The sequence below is a fragment of the Colletotrichum karsti genome (assembly GCF_011947395.1).
Source record: "Colletotrichum karsti strain CkLH20 chromosome Unknown Scaffold22, whole genome shotgun sequence".
NCBI classification, from domain to species: domain Eukaryota; kingdom Fungi; phylum Ascomycota; class Sordariomycetes; order Glomerellales; family Glomerellaceae; genus Colletotrichum; species Colletotrichum karsti.
This window is the reverse complement of record NW_024065922.1, coordinates 404181-427555: the sequence shown is the minus strand read 5'-3', so window position 1 is coordinate 427555 and position 23375 is coordinate 404181. Positions and strand designations below refer to the sequence as shown.

At 55.3% G+C, this 23375-nt stretch overlaps 5 protein-coding genes across 5 annotated transcripts; 4 read left to right on the top strand and 1 right to left on the bottom strand.

Moving 5' to 3' along the window:
• Window positions 1–1971: 1971 nt before the first annotated feature.
• Window positions 1972–7297, top strand: CkaCkLH20_07171 (uncharacterized protein; the record flags this gene model as incomplete). The annotated part of the gene is made up of 2 exons (XM_038889888.1): window positions 1972–5506; window positions 5556–7297. 2 exons carry the CDS (start codon window positions 1972–1974, stop codon window positions 7295–7297), a joined length of 5277 nt encoding a protein of 1758 aa, XP_038744812.1.
• Window positions 7298–7658: 361 nt separating this feature from the next.
• On the bottom strand, window positions 7659–8417 carry CkaCkLH20_07170 (gpi anchored protein; the record flags this gene model as incomplete). The annotated part of the gene is made up of 2 exons (XM_038889887.1): window positions 7659–7934; window positions 8028–8417. The coding sequence occupies 2 exons, from the start codon at window positions 8415–8417 to the stop codon at window positions 7659–7661; spliced, it is 666 nt and encodes a 221-aa protein (XP_038744811.1).
• A 1892-nt stretch (window positions 8418–10309) lies between these two features.
• CkaCkLH20_07169 (metalloreductase transmembrane) lies at window positions 10310–12279 on the top strand (the record flags this gene model as incomplete). Its single annotated transcript, XM_038889886.1, has 2 exons — window positions 10310–10479; window positions 10533–12279. The coding sequence occupies 2 exons, from the start codon at window positions 10310–10312 to the stop codon at window positions 12277–12279; spliced, it is 1917 nt and encodes a 638-aa protein (XP_038744810.1).
• Window positions 12280–13065: 786 nt separating this feature from the next.
• Window positions 13066–15115, top strand: CkaCkLH20_07168 (arginyl-tRNA synthetase; the record flags this gene model as incomplete). The annotated part of the gene is made up of 3 exons (XM_038889885.1): window positions 13066–13341; window positions 13433–14643; window positions 14698–15115. 3 exons carry the CDS (start codon window positions 13066–13068, stop codon window positions 15113–15115), a joined length of 1905 nt encoding a protein of 634 aa, XP_038744809.1.
• Window positions 15116–18022: 2907 nt separating this feature from the next.
• Window positions 18023–22011, top strand: CkaCkLH20_07167 (cytochrome P450; the record flags this gene model as incomplete). The annotated part of the gene is made up of 8 exons (XM_038889884.1): window positions 18023–18140; window positions 18192–18446; window positions 18497–19213; window positions 19276–19357; window positions 19407–20032; window positions 20604–20894; window positions 20947–21039; window positions 21107–22011. The coding sequence occupies 8 exons, from the start codon at window positions 18023–18025 to the stop codon at window positions 22009–22011; spliced, it is 3087 nt and encodes a 1028-aa protein (XP_038744808.1).
• Window positions 22012–23375: the final 1364 nt, after the last annotated feature.

The window sequence follows — 23375 nt, the reverse complement described above, 5'->3', positions numbered from 1 at the left end:
AGAAGAAACAAAAACCACAAAAAAATGGTGTTGTGATGCAGGAAAAGGCAGTTTCCTGTTGTTCTGCTGCTTCGATTTGCCTGACCTCACCTTCCACCTTCCACCTTCCAGGCCAAGTTTCCTGCCTGTCATTCTCCCCTGGAGCAGCACACAGACCAAGTAGATGTACCCTTCTGGTGTCGTCCTCATACAAAAGGAACCTTCCATTGGGTGCTTACCTAAGTAAGACATCCTTTAGCGCCAATCCTTAGCCTGCTTAGCCGTCTGAGGTGCGCTGAACGACAACCCATGAATGTCTCACCAACGTCATCGGCTTCAAAAGCTGTTGCTGTCGCCATCCACCGCCGCGTCCAACCATGCCACCTCAGCCAACCACACCCCCGCCATCGAGATCAAGCAATCCTGTATCTCGGTGCACTATTACGGATTGACGCGTGCCCGCGTCTGGCCCTCGCACTCGACCTGCCTGCTAGCTTGCAGTCTGTCCTCTACGAATAGACTGCTGTTCTTTCTCATCTCTCTCCCTCGGCGAGCCGCCCTCGCTTCCATGTGCGTTGCCATCCGTCCCATGTCATCGACATATCTTTCCGTCGACCGAGACCATCCAACCAACCCTGCCGACGGAGGCACAGACTCGCTTGAATGATTGGCAGAAACCTAGGAAACGAGCCACAACACCCTCCGAAACACTTGACATGCCCGGACGAGGGGTCCAATCAAGCGGGTCCAGAAGACGTCCTAGTAATGCAGCATTGCATCGTTGGCACGCAAGTGTGGCTCACCAGTTGACGACTTGACCTTGGTGTTATCGCTGTCGGCATGAATATCTCGACTGGTCCATGTGACGATGATGATCCGTGCCTACCTGCCTCCAGCTGCTTGCTGTTTGCTGCTTGCTGGTAGAGGCAAAGGAACAGTCATCCAAATGGGGATTTATGCTTCGAGACTGCCTGCTGTGCACATCTATCTTTAGGGGGCTGTAGCTGACTGTGCGACCTGAATCCATTGACATGTGCGTATCCGTAGCATCCAAGGTATTCTGATCATGTCGCGAGACCGGAGCTCAACAGTTTCTCTTAGGTGTCCATACCTTACGCCTTTGTTAGATGGCGAGCCATTTCAACGGTCCTACCCGCCGGTCATTCTCATTTATGGATTGTCTGGGGAAGGGAGCTTTTTCTAAGGTGTGCCGAGTAAACGGATCCAGAAGCTGCACAAAGACGCAATGACATAATGATGGCAATCCGGTATCTTTCCACCAATTTGCAAGCTCCTAATTGGCCGCTCCGAGAAGATGTTGGTCACGTGCATTTCAATCGAAGTGCACCCTGAATGGAAGGCTGAATGGAAGGAGAGAGGAGCGGACCCACTTGCGGTCTTGGCTCGGAGCGGTCCCGCAGTTTATCCGAACGGTGACAGCCCCACACGACCCGGACCCCTGCTCGGACTGCGCTGACACCGAATGCCCAGGACTGGATTGAGCCAGGGCCTTTCGAAACCTAGGTAGGTATCCAGTGGCACTTTGGACCTGAACTTTCGACTGTCTCTGGCGCAAGGGATTTCCGTTGATTGATTTCACAACTACTACTAGAGCCGGGTGGCTCTGCGAGAGCTTTAGCCTGACGATTCCATGATACCCATTCAGCATTCTTGAATCTCTTACGACCTTACGGAGTGCTTCTTTGCTACCTCGACATCCCGCAATCTGTCCACAGCAGCTTGCCGTCTTCCGCTGCAGCGATTTCGTATCCGAATCCAGTCGAGTCGAGTCGAGTCGAGTCGCCTTCACGTGTCCGTCATATTCCCAATCCGATCCGACGACCTCAACACTCCAGATACTCGGTCGGCCTACAGACATTTCGATTCCATCGGTCGGCTACAGATACCCATGCGTCCCTGCTTTCCTACATCCTGCTGTTCTGCAACGGGGTTTAGTCCCCCGCCGCTGTCGTCGACGACAAACCCATCGATATGAACGACCCCGCGATGGAGCCTCTCATGGCCGCCGATGCCGTCGCCCACTCCCGCCGCCGTGCCTCGGCCTCGAAAGCCGCACCTACGGGTCACGACTCTGTTAAGCCCCGGTCAAACGCCAACGATGCCGGCGCACTCGATCCAGATACCTGCCGTATATGCAGAGGCGAGGCGACTGCCGAAGAGCCGCTCTTCTACCCATGCAAATGCAGTGGCAGCATCAAGTTTGTCCACCAGGACTGCTTGATGGAGTGGTTGTCGCATTCCCAGAAGAAACATTGCGAGCTTTGCAAGACTCCCTTCCGATTCACCAAGCTCTACTCGCCGAAGATGCCCAAGACCCTACCCACCCACGTCTTCGTCGGCCACATGGCCAAGTACCTCTTCAGAAACGTCCTCGTCTGGCTGCGCGCTGCCTTGGTCATTAGCGTATGGCTCTGCTGGCTGCCCTATCTGATGCGCTCCGTCTGGGCCTTCCTCTTCTGGGTCAGCGACGAAGGACTGGGTAGCGGCGCTTTGTGGAACAGCTCCAATGCGACTGTCAGTCGAGGCGTTTCGGTAGCGTTCTCCGTCGCTTCGTCCAACGTCTGCCCGGCATCGCCTCTCCTGGAACCAACAACGACACCGGCAAACCTGGGTGGCATGTTGAAGGATATGATTCAGGGCCAGGAGCTTCCCTTCAGCCGCTCTTTCCATGGCGTCAACATCACGACAAATGATTCCGTCTCAGCCGCCCTCTTGAGAATGCTGCTGGGCTCAATCACGTCTTCGGGATCTGGCAACTCCACCTCAACAACCGGGAGCAGCGATCCCGTTTTGGACCGTCACCCTTCTCTTCTGAGTGGTGTGTCGTGGTTGCGCAACTTGACCCGGTATCCGGTGGTAAACCGAACCGTTATCGGTGTGTTGGAGGGCCAGATAATCACTATTCTGGTCATCATCTCCTTCATCCTTGTCATCCTGGTTCGCGATTATGTGGTGCAACAGCAGCCAGAGATTAACATGAGAGCTGCGTTCGCCGCAAATGACAATGCTCATGCCCAGGCCCAGCCACAAGGCGAGCAGGATCATCATCACGACCATGACCACGACCACGACCACGAGGACGATCACGAAGACGATCACTTCATGTTTGATGACCCAACAGGAGCACATGACAGCGACGACGATGACCTCGAGTCAATGACGGGAGGGCACTACGGTTCTGAAAATGACATGCCTTCCATGACTTGGGATGATCAAGACACAAACGCCGACGTGCAGGCGCCTACTCAGCTGCGACCGCTAGGGAACTTCTTCCCACGCGCCTATGATAGTGCCGAAGCCGACTTCGACTTCAACAAACCGCTCGAGCCAACAAACAAGGATGCGCAAACCCCGGTGGCAACCGTTCATGAGTACCTCCGAATCTACCGTCAAGCCGGCGGCGACCCTGAAAAGATTCTTAAAATTATCGAAGAAGAGGACCTCGATGACACCCTTGGCTATTGGGCAAGGATCACGCGGTCCATGATGGATAAGAACAACAGGGATGCTGGTGCTGGGCAGTTCAAGGGGGGATCCGGCTCTGAAGGGCCCTCTCAGTCTGGAGAATCGCAGTCATTGTCACAACCCGCAATTCAACTACCTGCGCCGTCTACGCCACAGTTCTCCTGGCCGCCCAATTCAACAGCTGAGAGCAGCACCAACGGCGACGCCAAAGGAAAAGGCAAGGAGGTTCGGTCCGAAATTGGCCCGGACTTCACGTTCGGCTCCGGCGGTGATGGCGCAAGCAGCTCTCGTGCGCCTTCTTTCCAGAGTCCTCTCCGCCCTCGAGCCGTGTCGGACGGCCCGCAGCGTAACGAAAACATCAACCCTCTTGCCAATAACAGCTGGTCCTTTTCCAACTTGAACACAGAGTCGCCGGCACAGCCTCAGGAGCCGACCCCCATTCCCCGTCCTGCGCCACAATTCCGCCAGTATGGATTTGTCGGCAATGCCACGCCGCCTTTGAGTACTTCCGCCGAGTACGGCTCTGATAGGGACCCCGGACTCGAACGCGTTCACACTCCTCAAGAGAACGACACCTTGGATGGTCATGGCGATGAGATGGCCCCACTGGCACCAGACTTCCTTGAAGCTAGGGAAGACAATGACATTGTCGCGGATATCGTTGACGCCCATGGTGAGATCCAGGAGGCCGACAGCGGACGAGCACCTCAACGTCCACCGCTGCAACGTGGTGTCATGGACCGAGTCGCCGATTTCATGTGGGGCGATATCGAAGTCCGAGAGATTGACATTGGCCGTGATGGAGACGAAGCTGTCCATGAGCATGATGATACAAGCGATGACGACGACGATTTTGATGATTTGGACGACGACGACGATGAAGTGGAGCAGGATCGAGAAGTTGTCGAAGCTGCCGTTGCTGCCGGATTGGATCCTGAAGCCATCGACGACGCTGAAGACTTCGAGGGCATTATGGAGTTGATCGGTATGCGCGGTCCTATTGCTGGCCTTTTCCAAAACGCCATCTTCTGTGTCGTCCTCGTCTCTGTCACCATCTTCGTTTGCGTTTTCCTGCCTTACAACTTGGGCCGAGTCAGCGTATGGGCCGCCATGAATCCCATGCGTCTTGTGCGCATGCTTTTCAGCTTGACCAAGTTCATTCAGGATCTGGCCGTCGGCATCATGGCTGGACTTTCCAGCCTGGTGCTCTTCTTCGTATACACCTCGGGCCGGATGATGGGCTTCCCAGCTGGAAACGGAGTTGGCGTGCTGTCCATGAAGACTTTCAACCTGTTCACCAGCGCCTCTAGCCGAGTTCTCGAAAGTCTCACCAGTGAACTACCGATAATCTCCACTACCGAAATGCAAAACTTCTCCGCCATCAGCCACGAGGCTTTGCTCAACTTCAAGACCTACCTGTCCGGCACTTTCGTTTCCGTTGGCGACGTTCTCAACTCTATCTTTGACCGCGATCTCATTACCAATGGCAAGTACGTTGCATCGTTGACGGCCAACGCGACAGCTTACGCCTGGACCGCCGCCCGAGACGTCCCTATCAGCGTGCTCAACCCAGGTTCATGGGTCATCAGCTTCAATGTGCCCGAGCCCACGACATCTGTCAACCCTGCGTTGTCCTACTGGTCAGGAACGGACCGCTTCTGGGCCATTCTTTGCGGCTACTTCACCTTCTCGGCCATCAGCGCCTTGTACCTGCGCAGAGGCAGGCCGTTTTCCACTGGACAAACTGGCCAAGAGTGGGAGGCTTCATTGATCGATCTGTTGAACCAGGCTAGCGGCGTTATGAAAGTCATCCTAATCATCAGCATCGAGATGTTGATCTTCCCCTTGTACTGCGGTCTCCTCCTGGACGCCGCCTTACTTCCGTTGTTCGAGGATACTACTCTGAAGTCGCGCGTTGCGTTCACCATCAACTATCCGCTGACATCGATATTCGTGCATTGGTTTGTCGGCACGGGTTACATGTTCCACTTTGCGCTCTTCGTCTCCATGTGCCGCAAGATCATGCGCAAAGGTGTTCTATGTAAGTTGGCTGATCACACATCGCTTGAGTAGTTGCTAACAATTGCCAGACTTCATCCGCGACCCGGACGACCCTGAGTTCCACCCTGTGCGCGACGTACTGGAGCGCAACGTCATGACACAACTGCGGAAGATACTTTTTTCGGCTTTTGTCTACGGCGCCCTGGTCATCATCTGCCTCGGTGGAGTCGTTTGGGGTCTCTCTCTCACGCTTCCCAGTGTCCTGCCAATTCACTACTCATCCAACGAACCGGTGCTGGAGTTCCCAATCGATCTCCTTTTCTACAACTTTGCGATGCCTTTGGCTGTAAAGTTCTTCAAGCCGAGCGACGGTCTGCACGCCATGTATACCTGGTGGTTCCGCAAGTGTGCTAGAGGACTTCGATTGACTTGGTTTTTGTTCGGCGAACGACGCATCGACGAGGAGGGCATCCTAGCCCTGCAACCCGGTTCCGAGTATGAAGCTTCGCCGTGGTGGAGGCGGTTGTTCCTTGAGGTCAACAAGCAGAATAAGGTGGTACCAAAGACGTGGGAGGACACTTTCGAAGGCGGTACAGCCAAGCCGATGCCTGCAATTACGAATGACCAAATGGTCATCCTGAGTCTCAAGAAGGCCCGCCTCGTAGATTCGGGGCAGCTCATCGAGGATGGCTGCTTTGTGCGCACGCCTGCCTCTGACCAGGTTAAAATTCCCAAGGGGAGGAGGGTATTTATGCCAATCACGGAAGGCAACACTCGCTTGGATGGCAAAGACGACTCTCCCGACACGGATCTTTACTCGACCGACCAGTACCAACCTGTCTACATTCCTCCACACTTCCGAGTACGAGTCTTCCTTTTCATCATGTTCATCTGGATTTTCGCTGCTGTCACTGGCGTATCCTTCACCATTGTGCCGCTTGCGTTCGGTCGCAAGATGTTCAAGGTTCTCATCCCTGCGCACATCCGGACCAACGACATTTATGCTTTTAGCATCGGGATTTACATCTTGGGTTCCGCAGCCTATTTCCTCTTCCACGCCCGTTCCATCTACAGGAAGATAGCGGCTTGGGCCTCGTCAGCGTTGCAAACGATTTGGCATAGCGATGCACCGATGCGTTTCGCGCTTGTTGGCATTCAGGCCGCCAGGCTTGTCTACGCATACACCATCCTTCTGGTCATTTTCCCCTTGATTTTAACCGCTCTCATGGAGCTGTACTGTCTCATTCCTCTCCATACCTACATGTACCCGCCGACGCCGTACATCATTGAGGCCAACAGCGGTGGCCAGTTCAAGGACGGTATCGTCGTACCGAATCAGCACACTGCGCGAGTCATTCAGTCCTGGACTCTTGGCTTGCTGTATGTGAAACTAGGTGCGCGAGCCATCACCAGCTTATACGAAGGCACTCGAATGGCCCAGGCCGTCCGAGCCGTCCTCCGCCGTGGCTGGCTCCAGCCTGACGTACTCGTTCTCACTAGGGCCTTCGTTGTCCCTGGTCTGCTCGTTGGTGGCCTGGCGATCTTCGGGCCTCCCTATGCCATCAGCTGGATGGAATCGCATGGCGTTCTCGGTACGCCTGTTCCGGCACCTCACGAGCTGAAGATGATATACCGACTGTCATACCCGGCCGCGGCTTTCAGCGCCCTGGCCGCGATGGCCTTCTGGAGCATCGTCGGCGTCTTCAACAACTGGAAGGCGCGCATCAGAGACGAAGCCTACCTTATTGGGGAGAGGCTGCATAACTTTGGTGTTGGAGCAGCCGGCGTGGCGGGAGCTCGTGGGCCTTGGAGAGTCAGGGGCAGGTTGTAATGGAACTAGACGGATTCATTGATTCCTAGCATGAGATAGATGAAAACATGGGTTTCGGCGAATGGCGTCGTTACGTGTAGGTACACATCGGGCTCGCAGCCCTTATATAGTTTTCAGTTGCGCCAGTGTGTCGCAGCCAGAGTTGATAGCAAACATTTCTTTAGTCCCAAAGTCCAACAGGAAGAGGGTTTTTCTTGGGCCAATTTCTTCTAGGGCGTGTAAGTGACGTGTAAAGCGTAAGGTGTTTCATTGCTCATTATCCCTATTCTGGTCTTACACCCGCTCTCAACAACGCTAACGTCCTGCTGATGAGATCTCGATGTCTCATCTCCTACCGTCAATTCCTCGGCCAACAGACTTTTTAGAAGAACAACGCAGCTCCTCCGAGAGCTGCACCCAAAGAGACCATCAAACTGCCCACCACGCCCGCGCTGAAAATGCTGCCAGCCAAGCTAGGCGCCGCATTCGGGGTCGTGGCAGCGGTGCTCGCTGCCGGGGAGGCGGTCCCCGAAGGTGTAACGGTGGCGGAGAGGAGGGCCGTCAGGGAAGGGTCGGAGTCGAAGTCGACCGTGATGGAGGCGTTTTTGCATTCCGAATGGGTCGGCGCGGCGCCGGTTACGAAGTTGACGGGAGCGCACTGGGAAGCATCATGTCAGCACTTGCATCACAAGACCCCCTTCGTGACGATACGACGGTCGTCCAGAAGAGGTATCGGGATGTTTTCACGTACAGCATACAGAAGTCCGTCGGGCGAATGCGCCACGACGCTGACGACGCCCTTCTTACCCGCGAAGTCGGCGGGGACGGCGACCTGGGGCTCGCAGAAGGCGCCGAGGCCGGTCTGGAGCACGATCGGGAACGCCTGCGTCCAGCCGCCGGCGGCGGTCTGGTCGAGGGTGGCGCGGAAGAGCCACTTGGTCTGCGGGTGGCCGTTCTCCATGCCGACGCTGTCGCCGGCGACGTGGAAGTCGGTGGTCGGGGAGGAGGAGGAGGCCGCGTAGCCGCCGCAGGGGGCGGTGCCCTGGTTCTCGTCGCTGTCGCCGAGGGGTTTGGGGATCGTGAGGGAGAAGTGGGCCGTTGCTGTCGTTGCGGCGAGGAGGGGGAGGAGGAGGCGGGTCATTTTGGCGGTTTGTGGTGGGTTGATGTTGTTGGTGTTTTGGTCGAATTTGCGCACGATGGGAGAGGTGTGTTGGAGACAGCTTTGTTTGGGCGAAGGTGTTGAACAAACGTGCCGGGATTAAGAACTTGGGATATGGCGGCTTATGAATGAGCAATGGCCGGAGTAAGTTGCAACGGTCGTGAGGCTAGCTTGACCAATGCCGTCTGGAAGGGGTTTAGGTGTAGGATGGGAAGCTTTTCTGGAGTTTGTTCCGTTTGGACTGGGATCACATGTGTACCACGGGCTATCTACCAGCGATATTGCCGGGTGACAGATCTACTTTTCACTCTGACGGTGGGCGTATGCATTCTTTCCGAATGATGACATTCTAAGAAGCGAGCAGAGGTATCCGTCTCCATATCGCCCTCCACTCACCACGTTTTCGGCACTCGGCACAGGATGAGCTGCAGCGTTTCTGACCATATTGGAAGGTGTCTGCTGCTGGGCGGCAGAATCAGAATCATAAGCATGAACAGAAAACTTGCTCACTGCAAGATCCCAACTAGCTCGGAGCTTCACGTCGATGGGTGTCACTTACACCCCTGGCGATGCGGTTCCCCGGAAATGTTTGCTCGGGAAGTACGGGGTGAACCTGGTGCTCTCACCTGCGTACCTTCTTTGTAACCGCAATGAGATCCCAGAAAGACGAAATCGAGCCACGATTCAAGCATTTTGCCGTCTCGTTTCCCAACTCAAAAATGTGAGGTGAGGATAACGATATCAGAGGCGGTTGCGGGGAGGCTGATGTGGGTGCTGGTGTAGGGATGTTGGTTTAACCTTAGTCGGATTAGCTCGAGATGCGCGCAGGGGCATCGTTGGCTTTAGGTGTGGGGGATGAGCCAATCAGACGACGGGGATGCAATGTCACTGAGAGGTTTTGAGCAAATTGTGGCGTTGGCGCGGGCTTTTCGATCTCGGGGTCCCCCTTGTCGTCATGTATGGAATAAGGCTTCTTTTGGGTGAGGGGAGTGAGTAATCTGCGGTTGTGAGCATGTTCTTTGGAGGAATGGGCTTGGGTGAATACCTTGATGGAAAATAGACTTGGCGAGTGATGAGATGTTTGACGGTATCAGTTGAAGCATGTTAAACGAGATGAAGAGTGTGAGATGCGAGTATCCGTAGGCTGTTGCTGTGAGACAGTTCATGAGATGGTGTAAGTGTCAGGCGTGACTGACGGCTATCGGGCCAACCGTTCGTACTATTCGATACGACGGGAAACAAAACACTGGAGAGCAAATGACAAAAAGCGAAAACGGGAAGAAAAGCCGATGGTGTTCGCGGGATGAGGTTAACCCGTTGGTGAAGACAGGCCATTCCTGTCATATCAAGAACTTTGACATTACCCCCGGGTGATCCTTACACGAAGCGTTGAATCCTAAAGGGTGAAGAAGTCGGATGCATTCTGCGCTACCAATAGCCGAGTCCTAAACTTGCGCATCCGCGCCGCCATGCCACTGCCACACTTCGCTCTGTCATCTTTGCGTGTGCTGCCCAGACGTAGTGAACTTGCTCAATACACCTCACTAATACAGCTGCTGATCTCTCAAACGCCGGTGCTGTCACGGTTTGAGATCTGAGAGATTCCTGTCACTCTGATTTGAATGCCAGTATGGACATGACGAATACTTGGACGAGATGATTTTGTCTTCTTGGTGTTTTGTATGACCTGGCGCCTACCTCTGCTTGTCAACGCTGTCATACCCGAGCCGGCCGATGAATCCTTAACGGGGAGAACGAATCTCACAATAACGCTGGATATATCGATTCGCCGACCTTGAACACACACTAGACTTCGATCTCGACCGACACGGGGCATCCTTTCGGGGGCGGAGGCTCTATCATATACCGTCGCAATGAGCCACAATCATGGAGGAAGCGGTGGCGGAGGAGGAATGGCGATGGGAACGGCCCTATTCCAAGAGACGAACATACACCTGGCCCAGTCGTTTTGGTACATAATCGCCGGCGTCGTCGGATTCCTAGGGATTATCCGCGGCGTCAACTACCTCGAAGGCCGGAGGAGGTGAGTCTTCTTTACTTTCCTCTGCGTCTGACGAAAGCTTACTAGCTGAATAGACTGAAGAGATGCCGATCAGAATCGGTCCAATTCCCAACGCGACCGTCGAATCGCATAACGCAGATATGGGCAACCGCGACGGCACTCGTGCGCGAGGCGGGCCATCCGCAATTATACATCCCCTTCAAGGGCCTCCGCTGGGCCACCCCGCCGCCCCTCGGCCGCGTCCTCGTCCTGCTGGCGTACTGGGCCGTCATCATCTACATGATGGCTAGCGATGCCGTCATCAAAGACGCGTACTTCTGGGAGCGCATCGGATTTCGCAACGCCTGGGTCACCCTGATGCAGATGCCCCTCGTCTACCTCCTTGCAATGAAGGTCAACGTCGTGGGGTTCATCACGGGGACGTCGCATGAGCGTCTGAACTGGCTGCATCGCTGGGTGGCGAGGACGATGTTCGTCACGGCGACGGTTCACGGGTTCCATTTCTGGACGGAGTGGGTCAGGGCCGATTTCGTCGAGACGCAGCTGAAGATCATGCCGGTTACCAAGTATGGACTTGGGGCCTGGGGTATTCTTATCTGGACTTTCGTCAGCGGTCTGAAGCCCATCCGCGGGATGGCCTACGAGGTCTTCGTGCTGCAGCATATCCTCTCGGCCGTCTTGTTCATCTGGCTGGTGTACGTCCACATCCCGGTGTATGCGCGGCAGTACCTATGGTTCACCGTCGCGCTCATCTGCTTCGACCGACTTGCCCGGTGGGCGCTGCTTGCGTGGCAGAATACGAGGCTCCGTCCGAGCGGATCGAGCTGCAAGGGAATGAAGAGGCTCGGCCATGAGGTACAGGTCAGAGCCGTGGGATCCTCGACGACGGTCTTGACAATCAAAGACGTCCACTTCTCCTGGAAGGCGGGGCAGCACCTGTACCTCTGGCTCCCGCGAGTCGGTCCTTTCGAAGCGCATCCGTACACCATCGCCTGCGCGCACCAAATGCCAGAGACGTGCATCTGCAACAGCATCCAACTTGTCATACGCACGCATGGCGGTTTCTCACAGAGATTGCATGCGTTTGCACGGAAGAACGAGGAGTCGGGAAAGAAGGATACGTTGACGGGATTCGTGCTGGGGCCGTTTGGCGCGCCGCCTCGATGGGATATCTACGAGACCATGGTGCTGATCTCGGCATCGACGGGGGCTTCGTTCACCCTGCCCATCCTGGAGAGCATCGTGCAGAGCCGCAGAAAAATGTGCACGACGAGGATCGAGTTCATACTGATGGCGTGCCAGGGCGAGGAGATTGAGTTCTACACGCAACGACTGCGCGAGTCGATGGATCGGGCGCAGCAGGTCGGCATCGAGTTGCAGGTACACATCGCCATCACGAGATCCGGCAAGGCGAAGGAGGGCGAGGTTTCGATGGTGCTGTACGCAGACCACGATGCAAGCTCTGGGTCGTCAGCGCAGCACCGAAGGATTGCGTCTGATGGCTCTGTCCACGGCGGGCGCTTTCATGAGAAGGGAGTGCTGGACTTGGAGAAGGGCGACGAGGTGCCGTTGACGCCACGGGAGAGAAGCGGTTCGACGACGGGAATGGTGAAGGAGTATTATAGCAGGCCGGACCTCAAGGAGCTGATACGGGAACCGGTGGAGGCTGCTGGTGGAGAGACGTCGATTGTAGTGTGTGGCGGGCAGTCTTTGACGAGCTCGGTGAGGAATTGCGTTGCTGCGCTGTCTGATGAGAGGGCTGTTCATAAGGGTACAGGGGCGCAGGGTATTCACCTATTTGTTGAAGAGTATTCTTTCTAATACAAGGAATGACGTGCGAGGCTTGACCTTGATGATTTCAAGATGGCGTGACTCGATTGTATTGGGCGTGTGGTCAGAATGGCGGACACGTCGTGAGCCTCCAGGACGCAGACTGGTATGTGCTAAGTCGGTCACATTTGTTCGAATTTTCCAAGATGTGGTATTCGATCGACTGATTAGGAGTGTTCCCGCAGAATTGAGCTTCTCATCAATTCTCGCCGTGGTGGAAAGTATTGAAATGGGTAAGGCGAGGAATTGAGGTGAAGAGATAAGGAAGCCAAGGTGTAGGAAAGACTCACCGAAACCCACCGAGAAAAAATGTGTTCGCGGGGCATCTCAGAGCCCCTCCACACGTCACCGAGTACCCCTCATTCGGTGAGGCCCGGTCTCGGTGAACAGCCAATCAAAATACAGCCCTCCAAGTGAGTCAAGCTGGGATGGTCCGCAATTTTTTTTCTGCGGGTGACACACTGCGAGCAATGCCAGAGCCCTCAGCCCGGCGAATCGAGACCCCTCCTTTCCCTTCCCTGCAACCCAGTCACCCTTACAATCCTTATGACTAGCGTCGCACGCTTCCTCTTGTCTTCTTCATATCCTTCACTTCGTTCAAACCACGTTTATACCACTGCCCTTCGTCGAGGTCCTTCTGCTGCTCCAGCCGTCCGCTTCCCATCGACCACGCGACCCTTCTCGACCCCGCGTCGACCGCCGTCCCTCCGTCCCCGAGTCGTCCCACGACCCCTCTTCGACTTATTCTCCCCTCACCCCACCGCCTCGTTTGCGACAATGGCGACAGACCAGATCACGGCTCAGCTCGAGAAGCTGTCGATCGGCAAGCTGGAGTCCTTCCCCGGCTGCTACCCCGACGTCAACCCCGTCGATATCTACCGCTCCCACATCACCTCGCTGCTGCACGACGTGACGGGCGTCGAGAAGCCCATCATCTACAATGCGCTCCAATGGACTCAAAGTTTGGACAAGGGCGACATGGTCCTCGCTGTTCCTGCTCTCCGCATCAAGGGCAAGAAGCCTGCCGAGCTCTGTGAGGAGTGGCTCCCCAAGGTCAGTTTGGGAATCCCAATGGCTTTCTACGTTTGCTTGCGGTCGTAGCCTCGAAAGGTAGCGGAAATCACTGACACTTGCTTGTTTGCAGTTTACCGAGTCTTCCCTGATCGAGAAGCCCGTTCCTTTCCAGAACGGCGCATTCCTCCAGTTCTGGTTCAAGCCCGGTCCCCTGGCGCAGATCCTGATTCCCCAGGTCTCCCAGCGCGGCAAGGACTTTGGCAAGAACCCCCACAACGGCCTCAAGAACCCCGAAGACGCCTCCAAGGGCAAGAAGAAGATCATCGTCGAGTTCTCCTCCCCGAATATTGCCAAGCCTTTCCATGCGGGCCACTTGCGAAGCACCATCATCGGTGGTTTCATCTCCAACCTGTACGACGGTGCCGGCTGGGATGTCACTCGTATCAACTACCTTGGTGACTGGGGCAAGCAGTATGGTCTTCTGGCCCTGGGTTTCGACAGGTACGGAAGCGAGGAGGCTTTGAAGGCCGACCCCATCAACCACTTGTACGAGGTTTACGTCAAAATCAACGCGGCTATGGGTGCCGAGAAGGAGTCGATTGAAGCCAAGAAGCAGGCGGGCGAGGACATCACCGAGCTCACCAACAATAGTCTGGACGAGCAGGCTCGCAAGTACTTCAAGGCCATGACTGCTGGCGACGAGGCTGCTGTCGCTCAATGGAAGCGATTCCGTGACCTCAGTATCGTTCGCTACAAGGAGACATACGCCCGTCTGAACATCCACTTCGACGAGTACTCTGGTGAGAGCCAGGTTGCTGAGGCGGATATGGAGGCCGCTGCCAGGAAGCTCGAGGAGATGAAGATCTCCGAGGAGTCGGAAGGCGCTGTCATTATCGACTTCACCAAGCACGTTCCCGGCAAGGCGGGTAAGAGTCTGGAGCGTCCGATCATTCGCAAGAAGGACGGAACCGCTCTGTACCTTACCCGAGACATCAGCGAATTGCTGCACCGCGAGAAGAAGTACGGCTTTGATCACATGATCTACGTTGTTGCTTCCCAGCAGGACCTGCATCTGAAGCAGCTCTTCAAGATTATTGAACTGATGGGTTACCCCGAGACCGCCAAGAAGTGCCAGCACATCAACTTCGGCCTGGTCCTTGGAATGAGTACTCGCAAGGGAACTGTCAAGTTCTTGGACGACATTCTGCGCGATGTCGGCGACAAGATGCACGAGGTGATGAAGAAGAACGAGTCCAAGTACGCCCAGGTCGAGAACCCTGAGGCGACTGCCGACATTCTTGGCATCAGCAGTGTGATGGTCCAGGATATGAGCGGAAAGAGGTGAGTCGTCTGGACTTTGAACCGGGCGCTTTCGGATGCACTGACACCGGCTAGGATCAACAACTACAAGTTCGACATGGACGCGATGACTTCCTTCGAGGGTGACACCGGACCGTACCTCCAGTATGCGCACGCCCGACTCTGCTCCATCTTCCGCAAGGCTGGCGTCCCGGAGGAAGAGATTGCCAGCGCGGATCTCAGCCTCTTGACAGAGAAGCATGCCATCGAACTCATCCGCATCCTCAGCCAGTACCCCGACGTGGTCCAGAACACCCTGAGGACACTGGAGCCGACTACCGTGCTTACGTACCTGTTCCGCATGACCCACGTCGTGAGCAGCAGCTACGACCACCTGCGCATCATTGGTAGCGAGCGCGAGCTCATGAAGGCTCGTCTGGCTCTGTACACTGCGGCCAGGACCGTGCTCTACAACGGCATGCGTCTGTTGGGTCTCTCCCCGGTCGAGAGGTGAGTGCTCGATACCCTGATTCCCTGCGCTGCAACCTGCTGCTGCAATGGATCGTCTTGCATGTGAAACCTGTCGCTAATCACGTAAACAGGATGTAATGTAGCAACAGCATGGCAAAAAAGTCGTCGTTTTCGTAAGTGGCAAAAATCGGAGCGGAATACGGCCAGCTCGACAGTTAGGCCGCAAGAGACGAGAAATGAGTAGTACACGCGGCCGCAAGAGGAGCATCACCAAGGAAAGTTGCGTACGAGAAGAGAAGCTACTGCGATGACAGGCCGGCACAACGGCTGCTAGCCATCAGCCACGATGTGGTGTCCGCTTTCTTGGCGCGCGACTTGGACCGATGTGGCGCCGTGTAACAAAGGACTCACACGGTCGAAGGATCCAGTGCTCTCCGGAGTCCTTGAATCCCCCGCGGCCGTGATGTTCGCCGAACAGACAGATTACATGACCGAGTCGATTCGCGCGTGCGGTCGCCTAAGCTGGTTAATAGAAGACAAAGATCACCAAAAGACTCAAAACACGCAATAGTGATTGAAGAACGTCTGCAAGGACTACGATGAGATCCCAACACGCAAGATCGCGCTGCCAAAGCTTCAATCTCTCCCAGTAGGGCTGCTTCTCTGCAAAGCATCGCAAGGTAGAGCACAGTGGACGGCAAGGCAAAGCGAAGCAAGGCACAGCTCAGCCAACGGTTTAGCCGCCGCCTCAGCACAGTTGAACGAACAAAATGAAGTCAAGCCCATGGTCGAGAACTAATATCGACAAATCGAGAGCCGCGACGGTAGCGTTTCGCCCGTCCTCAGGTGAGAAAAGTCTGCCCCCCGTTATGACTGTCAAAGCAAAAGCGTGCAGTCTCTGCTGCAAGCCGCGACGCCTACGATGGGATCTGCCCCTGGTCCTCCCGCAATCCCGCCGCCCAACTGAGTCGACGGGCCAGCCAAGTGGCTTGATGGCTTTGTGGTCTTGGTGTTTGGCGCTCGGTACTTACGTGGGGGATTCCATACTGGGCGCCAACAGAATGATCGTCTCGCTCGGATAACGCTAAGGCGTCCTAATCCCTGTCAACACCGAATCTTGCATATCCCCAAACGCTAGAGATGCGATGGCTCAGGACGGCTCTGACTGGTTCGAGATGGCTCATGATGGGTTCTCAGTGGTTCGCGTTGACGACAGACGGTTCACTCTGGATCTGACAACGCTTGTTGCTCCTCATCTCCGGCTGTGTTACCGTCTCCGCGCGCCGTGGCTTGCAGTTGATCGACAGCCATTTTCGACTCTTCAAGACTCGATGACTACGTGATGCAATTATTGCTTTTCTCGCCAACCACCGAATGCAACACTGTCCGGGGTCATCTTTTCCCTTTGAGACTGTCTTGATCATATGAGGCCGAAACTGACAGCTTGCCTAGATGCCGAAATATTACAATTCATCAAGTTCTCATCGCATCATCACTTGTTTGCCGGCGCATGCCTTCAGCCTGGAGCATCTTCCGGGCTCGGCATCAGCAGCCTTAGCAGAAGGAATATCAGCAGCATTATCACCACCATCGCCTGAGCTTATTCTCCCCCCGAGAAGCCCGCAAGCGAGGGAGAGAGACGCGCCTTAGCGGCAATATCTTGCCTAGAATACTTCCAAACTAACGACAGCATCTGCCCATACTGCCAATTTTAGGCGACGGATAGTACGATGCTCCCCTTTTGTGCCTTGCCCCAAAGTTTTAGCTGCAAGCTAATATTCTGCCCGGCACCCTGGCGCGCTGTCTGTGCCGAGACCGGATGAGCCCCGACCTCCGGCACCCACCGCAGTAGCTTGAGTAGCTCGACCTGAGAACGGTGCCTGGGCAAGTGGTTCGGACGCCCAGTAGTAAACACCAAGTGGGACGAGGATGATCCCTTTCAGTGCCGAGTAGATCACGGTATAGCTAGCATGGCTTGCATGGGTGTGTAATCCTCGCCGAGGGTGAGATATCGACTCGCCCAATCTTTTGGCCCCTGTGTTTTGGACCTCCCGCGGCTGCAACTTGCATGTTACCGTCAGCTCATATTCTAACCGTCTCCTTGGGCCCTAAGGAGCCATGGTCAAACCCTGCTGACGTCTACGAGAAGGCTGGTATCCCACACGCCCTGCAAGGACGGGCATCGGCCTTTGCCAGCTCCCCGTCGAGCTCCAGGACGAAGCTCTCGGGGCTTGTACCTCCTACCTTCCCGTCTCTGACTGAGTCTGGAGGCGAACCAGCTTGTCTGATGTCGCTTCCACAGAGCTCAGTCCCCGACGTCAGAACTCAACGAACCACATGTCCGGGAACAAGCCAAGCAGGCACAACGGCCGATATGCAAGCGCAACACAACCTCGTTGTGCAAACCTGTTGGGAAGGATTATTCCCTCTCCCGGACCAAGACTCTGGGCCCTCGCCTGCTGTTGGTCAAAGGCGGAATAGCGGCCAGGAGAGATGACTCTCGCCTGGCATGACCTGACTTGACATGTTGCCGCCCGCGGCCGCCGTCGCCGCCGCCGCCGCCAGCAGCTGTGCGCCGATCTTAACAATTCGTAATGGTGGACTGTCTTGCCTTCCTTGGCGCTTGGGGAACCCGGCGTGTGTTCACACGCGGGTCAATCATGTTTCCAGACAAAGGGACCGTTGAGCGTTCTCCGTCGGCCCGCTTGGGCTCCCACGACCAGACGGCTTGAACGTGGCCTTGACTCTTCTTATTAACAGGCCAGAGACACACCGTCCGTCAGACCCGTGGTTGTGTTTCTTCTCTTTTCTGTTCTTCCTGTAACAGCGGGACATATTCTTCATTCCTTTCTTACCTCGACATTGACGTCGTCGTGTACCCTTTCCTTTCGACGAAACGATCATAGACGACGCTTTACTATTATTGTGTAATACTTTCAGGCCTGCAACCATGGCCATAGGCGTGGTACTTCTCGCCTTTATTGTCTTCTGCGCATGGCGCCTGTATACCGCCATACAGCTGAAGAAGAAGCTTCCTGAGGGAGCGAAGCCTTTGCCGGGTCCTCCAGGTTAGTGGTTCTTAGTATGATGGTGATGTTCATGAAGCTCATCGTTCACAGGTCTTCCTTACATTGGCCGCGTACACGATGTGCCTGCGGAGGCAACATGGTTGAAGTTCTACGAGTGGGCCAAGGTCTACGGACCTATCTACCAGCAGGAGATCTTTGGATCCATCCATGTTTGGATCTCTTCTGAGCAGATTGCTCATGATCTCCTGGGCCGTCGCAACGTCATCTACTCTGACAGGCCTATGATCCCCAACCTGCCTGACAACAGGACCAGTGGCGACTACCTAGCCTTGCTCGGACGTACTGGTATGAATCGCAACTTCCACCAATCCCTCTCGCCAACTAACCGTCCACAGATACCTGGAAGCGCCAGCGCAGACTCTGCCATCACCTCATGAACCAGAGCGACAAGGCAGAGCTCCACGCGTACCCGACTCGTGAGCGCGATCGTTTCCTGTACCTCCTGTCCCAAAAGCCCTCCGAGTACCGCGAGTACATCGAGCAGTTCACCAGCCGCACCGTCAGCCGTCTGTCCTGGGGTACTGCCCACCCGTCTCGCGTCTTGCGTAAGACCACCTTCGGTCTGCTTGAGACCATCTCTCCCGCTGGTGCCCTGCCCAACATCATGTCATTCCTCATGCACGTTCCCGCTGTCCTCTCTCCATGGAAGAAGAAGGAAGCAGCCCGCCACCAGCTCGAGTCCAAGCAATTCAAGAGCAACGTCGACTTTGTCGTCGACCAGGTCGAGAAGGGCACCGCGGCGCCTAGCTTCATCAGCACTTTCATTAACCAGGGTCTCGGCGACGAGAAGGAGAAGGGCAAGTGGGGTGATCTGAAGGAGGCGTCCAACGTCGTCGGTCTCATGGCCATCGCCGGTGCCTTGACGATTGGCAGCCCTATCCAGAGTTTCCTCCTCGCCATGTGCCACTACCCCGAATGGCAAGCTAGACTGCAACGCGAGGTCGACGAGGTCTGCGAGGGCAGATGTCCCCAGTGGTCGGATCGCGAGAAGCTGCCCATGTTGAGAGCCGTTGTTAAGGAGGTTATCCGCTGGAGACCCCCCGTCCCTACTGGTATGTGCTTTTACCCCGACAATTGGAGTCGGTTTTAGGTTCGTGACTGACGTGACGTGCAGGCATTCCCCATGCTGTGGAGAAGGACGATGTTTACAACGGCTACTTCATCCCTGCTGGTGCTACGATCCATGCTCTCGAGTGGTGAGTCTAATAATCCTACCACGTTAATGACTCTTACTGACAGACCTAGGGGCATCACCCGTGATGAGTCAATGTACCCGGATCCCGAGACATTCAACCCCGACCGCTGGCTGCAACCCTCGTATCCCACTTACAAAGAGCCTCTCACCCGCTTCCCCAACCTCGACGGTTTCAGCCAGTTCGGCTTCGGCCGCAGAACCTGCCAGGGTGTCCCTATCGTCGACCAAGATCTCTTCCTCACCATGGGCGGCATGGCCTGGGCCCTCAACATTCAGAAGAAGCGCAACGCTGACGGCAGCGAGGTGCCTGTGCACTGGAACGACTACACTCCTCTTCTGATCGCCAAGCCCGCCTTCTTCGAGTTCGACGCCGTCGTTCGCACACCTGAGAAGGCTGACCTGATGAAGGCCATGTTCGACGCCGCCAAGGAGGAGGAGGAGCACGAGGAGAAGATGATGAAAATGGGCATGCCAGACATCGCTGCGGCGCCGACGGAGAAGAAGAAGGCTGCGAGGTCATCTGTCATCTTCAACCTGAGACAGAGGAAGGATGAGGGCGAGAGGGAGAAGCAGTACCGTGAGCACGAGCGGGATATCCCCGGGTGTCCTGGTCGGTGGGCGACGGAGAGCGATGTGGAGTCGTCGAACGAGAAGGGATACGTCGACGATGACAGCTGTTCAGGGCGGTCATCGCCGACGATGCTGCCGTAATTTGACGGGCGGCGAGGGGTGACGGGGAGAATGCATTCGAACGGGCGCTTGGAGGAGTGAATGGGGGTAATTTGGTTTGATATCAGGATTCCCTTTGTTGTTTTTTCCTCACAAAGATGTCGATGCTACTGAAGGAGCTTGGTCATCTGGAGTCTAGATTGTGACGGACATGGATATACCTTCTACGATGTATGAATATAGAATATGAATCTTATCAATCCAAATGAGATTATTAAACATGAGTTAGCTCGTATATGCTTAAGTTTCTCTAGCAACTATGATTGATCATTGATCCCCTCGATCTCATGCTCTTAATTATTCAGTTATCGGGGGAAGTAACTCGTCAAATGTAATAGATATGCAGTAATGTTAACTGCCCAAAAGAGCAAAAATGGCAATCTAGAAGCGTGCGGGGGGAAACAAATTGACAGGACTTCTGACCACCAAAAGATAAGCAAAGTATCTTTCGACATTGAGATGTTGCGGAACCGTTCCTTGTGCAACTCTGGCGAACATGGCTACTGACCAAAGCAAAGCCATAGAACAAGTGCATTTGCCCTCAGCACCACCATTCGAACCCGCAAGCTTGACACTCGAAGAGTCACCGACCCACGACGATGTCGACTACCCCGAGGGCGGCGTCCAGGCCTGGCTGGTCGTCGTCGGCGCTTGGTGCGCCATGATCCCGCCCATGGGAATGATTAACACTCTGGCCGCGCTGCAAGGATGGCTGTCTGAACACGAACTCGCGGGAATGCCCGAGAGCAAGACGGGCTGGATATTTTCTTGTTATGCATTCTTCATAACGGCGTGTGGCGCTCAAGTCGGTACGTACACGATCACGACTGCTTACGGCTTCATCTACTGAGACATCTCAAGGCCCGATATTCGACGCCTACGACATCAAAGTCCTCTTGGTCCCGGGGTCATTGGGTATGATTGCCTCGCTGGTGTTCCTCAGCCTATCTAAAGGTAACCCGGACTCACAATTCCAACATGCTGTATACCCAAGGCTGAACTCTTTCGCGCATTGTCTTAGACTTTTACCAATTCCTCCTCTCCTTCGGCTTCTGCGGGGGCATCAGCGCATCGCTGCTCTTCAACCCGGCCCTGTCAGCCATCGGGCACTGGTTCTGCAAACGCCGTGCTCTCGCAACGGGCATCGCCTGCACAGCCGGTGGCCTCGGAGGCATCGCATTCCCCCTCATAATCCAGTTCGCGGCGCCCCGATATGGCTTCCCCTGGGCAATACGCATCATCGCCTTCGTCTCCACCGCCGCGCTCATCGTCGCAAACCTGACCCTGCGAAAGAGATTACCGCCCGTCCAGGAAGCCAAGATCCTCATCGACTTCGGCCTCCTCAGGGACGTCAAGTTCGCAATCACCGTCTGCGCCGTCTTCTTCGTGGAGTTCGCCGTCTTCATCCCCTACTCGTACATATCCTCGTACGCCCTGCACGACGGGCTGGGCATGCAAAAGTCGTTCCTGATGAATGTGCTCCTCAACGCGGGCGCCGTCCTCGGACGCGTGTTCCCGGGCTACGTCGCGGACCGCGTCGGCGCCTTCAACACCATGTGCGTGACCTCGTCGTTCTGCGCCGTGCTCATTTTCGGGCTCTGGCTCACGGCGGGGGGCGTCGAGGCCAGGGTGATGGCTTTCGCGACGCTCTTCGGGTTTTGGTCCGGTGCTGCCATCAGTCTTTCGCCGGTCTGCATCTCGCGCGTCTGCCGGATTGAGGACTATGGCAAGTCGAACGGGATGGCGTATTTCATTGCCAGCTTCGGCGCTCTGGTCGGGATTCCCATCGCCGGCGCTTTGCTTGCTACCGAGCATGACCCTTATCAGCGGCTCATCGTCTTCGCTGGGGTTGCGTACGGTGTGGCTTCCGTCGTGTTTTGCCTCGCTCGGGGTGTGGCTGGTGGATGGACAATGACGAGATTCTGAAGGTAACTTGGGATTGTGCAAGCGGCATAAACTGCGCAATGTCACTGCCTCCTAAGGTCATGACTGTGAACCGTCTGCGGCGCCTAGCGCTTCGTGAAACGGGAACATCAGAACGGTGGCGATAAGGTCGTGACGAAGACGGTGAATAGCATCAGGTGTTCCATGACTAAGCGGCGAACTCGGGGAGCCTGAGCGAATAAGAAAGAAGTTTTCTTGGCAGAAAGGCTGTAGGACGGCCCAGTCTGAGTGAGAGTACGAGGGAACTATGCGAGACATGTTCGAACAGTCTGGAGTGTAGGCGCTTGACGCTTGACGCTCGTCCAGGCGCAAGAACGACAGGACCGAGCGGTCTGGACTCATGGTGTCCGGGCCCCTGGGTGTTCGTCTTTGCCAAGACGGAAGACCACGGGCGAATCAGTATTTGAGTGTGTTTCGGGCTGGAAACGATGCGATTCGTCGATTGCGATGGGCTTTAGGTTTGTCCCGAACCCGCGATAGAGGAGAGATACATGTGTCAGAGGGGTGATGGGACGATCTAGGAGCTGTCAAAGCAAGATGGGTGGGGGGCGTAAAAGGGCGGATTTCGTGATATGATGAGATGAACTGTGAGGCTATCGGGTTTGAGTTGGGCCTGATCGGGATTCACATAGCATCGTCATGGATTTGGCTTTTATTTGTTGCATGTGTCAACAGTTTTGACAGACCAAAGTGTCGAAGTTTAATGGCCGACAGGTTCGCAACATGTCCCGAGCTCCCTTCGCCGGAGCTTGAGGTTGAGTTTAATAGAGATCAGAGCTGAGGGCCTTTTCACTAGATCAGTTCATTATGATTTGCAGTCTTGATTGCCAGAAAGGCTATGCTTATTTCCATCACACGGGAGATCAGAGCTTGAACCCTTCGTTTCATTGAACTATCGCCAACTAAGATTCTGCAAAAGGTTCATCACCGAACGGCTTTGATTTCTTTCCATTTAGAGAAAACTAGCAACCTGATTTGATTCAAGAGTTTGAACGTGTTGCAGATTTCGACCTTGGCTCTGATCCCATGGCCGGATGAAACAGATGCAAACTGACCGATAAGGCTGAGGTGAGATGCGTTTGGCAACGGCCGAAATGTTCATTTTACGTACCCACGGACTCATCAGATGCTTTTGTTTTCTGCTCGGGCTATTGTAGGACTCCGAATTTTGCCGTACTTGTATTTCCCATCCACTCTGAAGAATCACATCTGAGGTGGAGGTCACTGCGCTTGTCAAACGAGAACATGCTTTCGAGGTCGCCGACGGGAGCTCTTTGTCTGTGTGAACTCGTGGGAAATAGAAGCTGGGCTTGCAGAAGATTTATGCTGTCACGAATAAGGTGCGA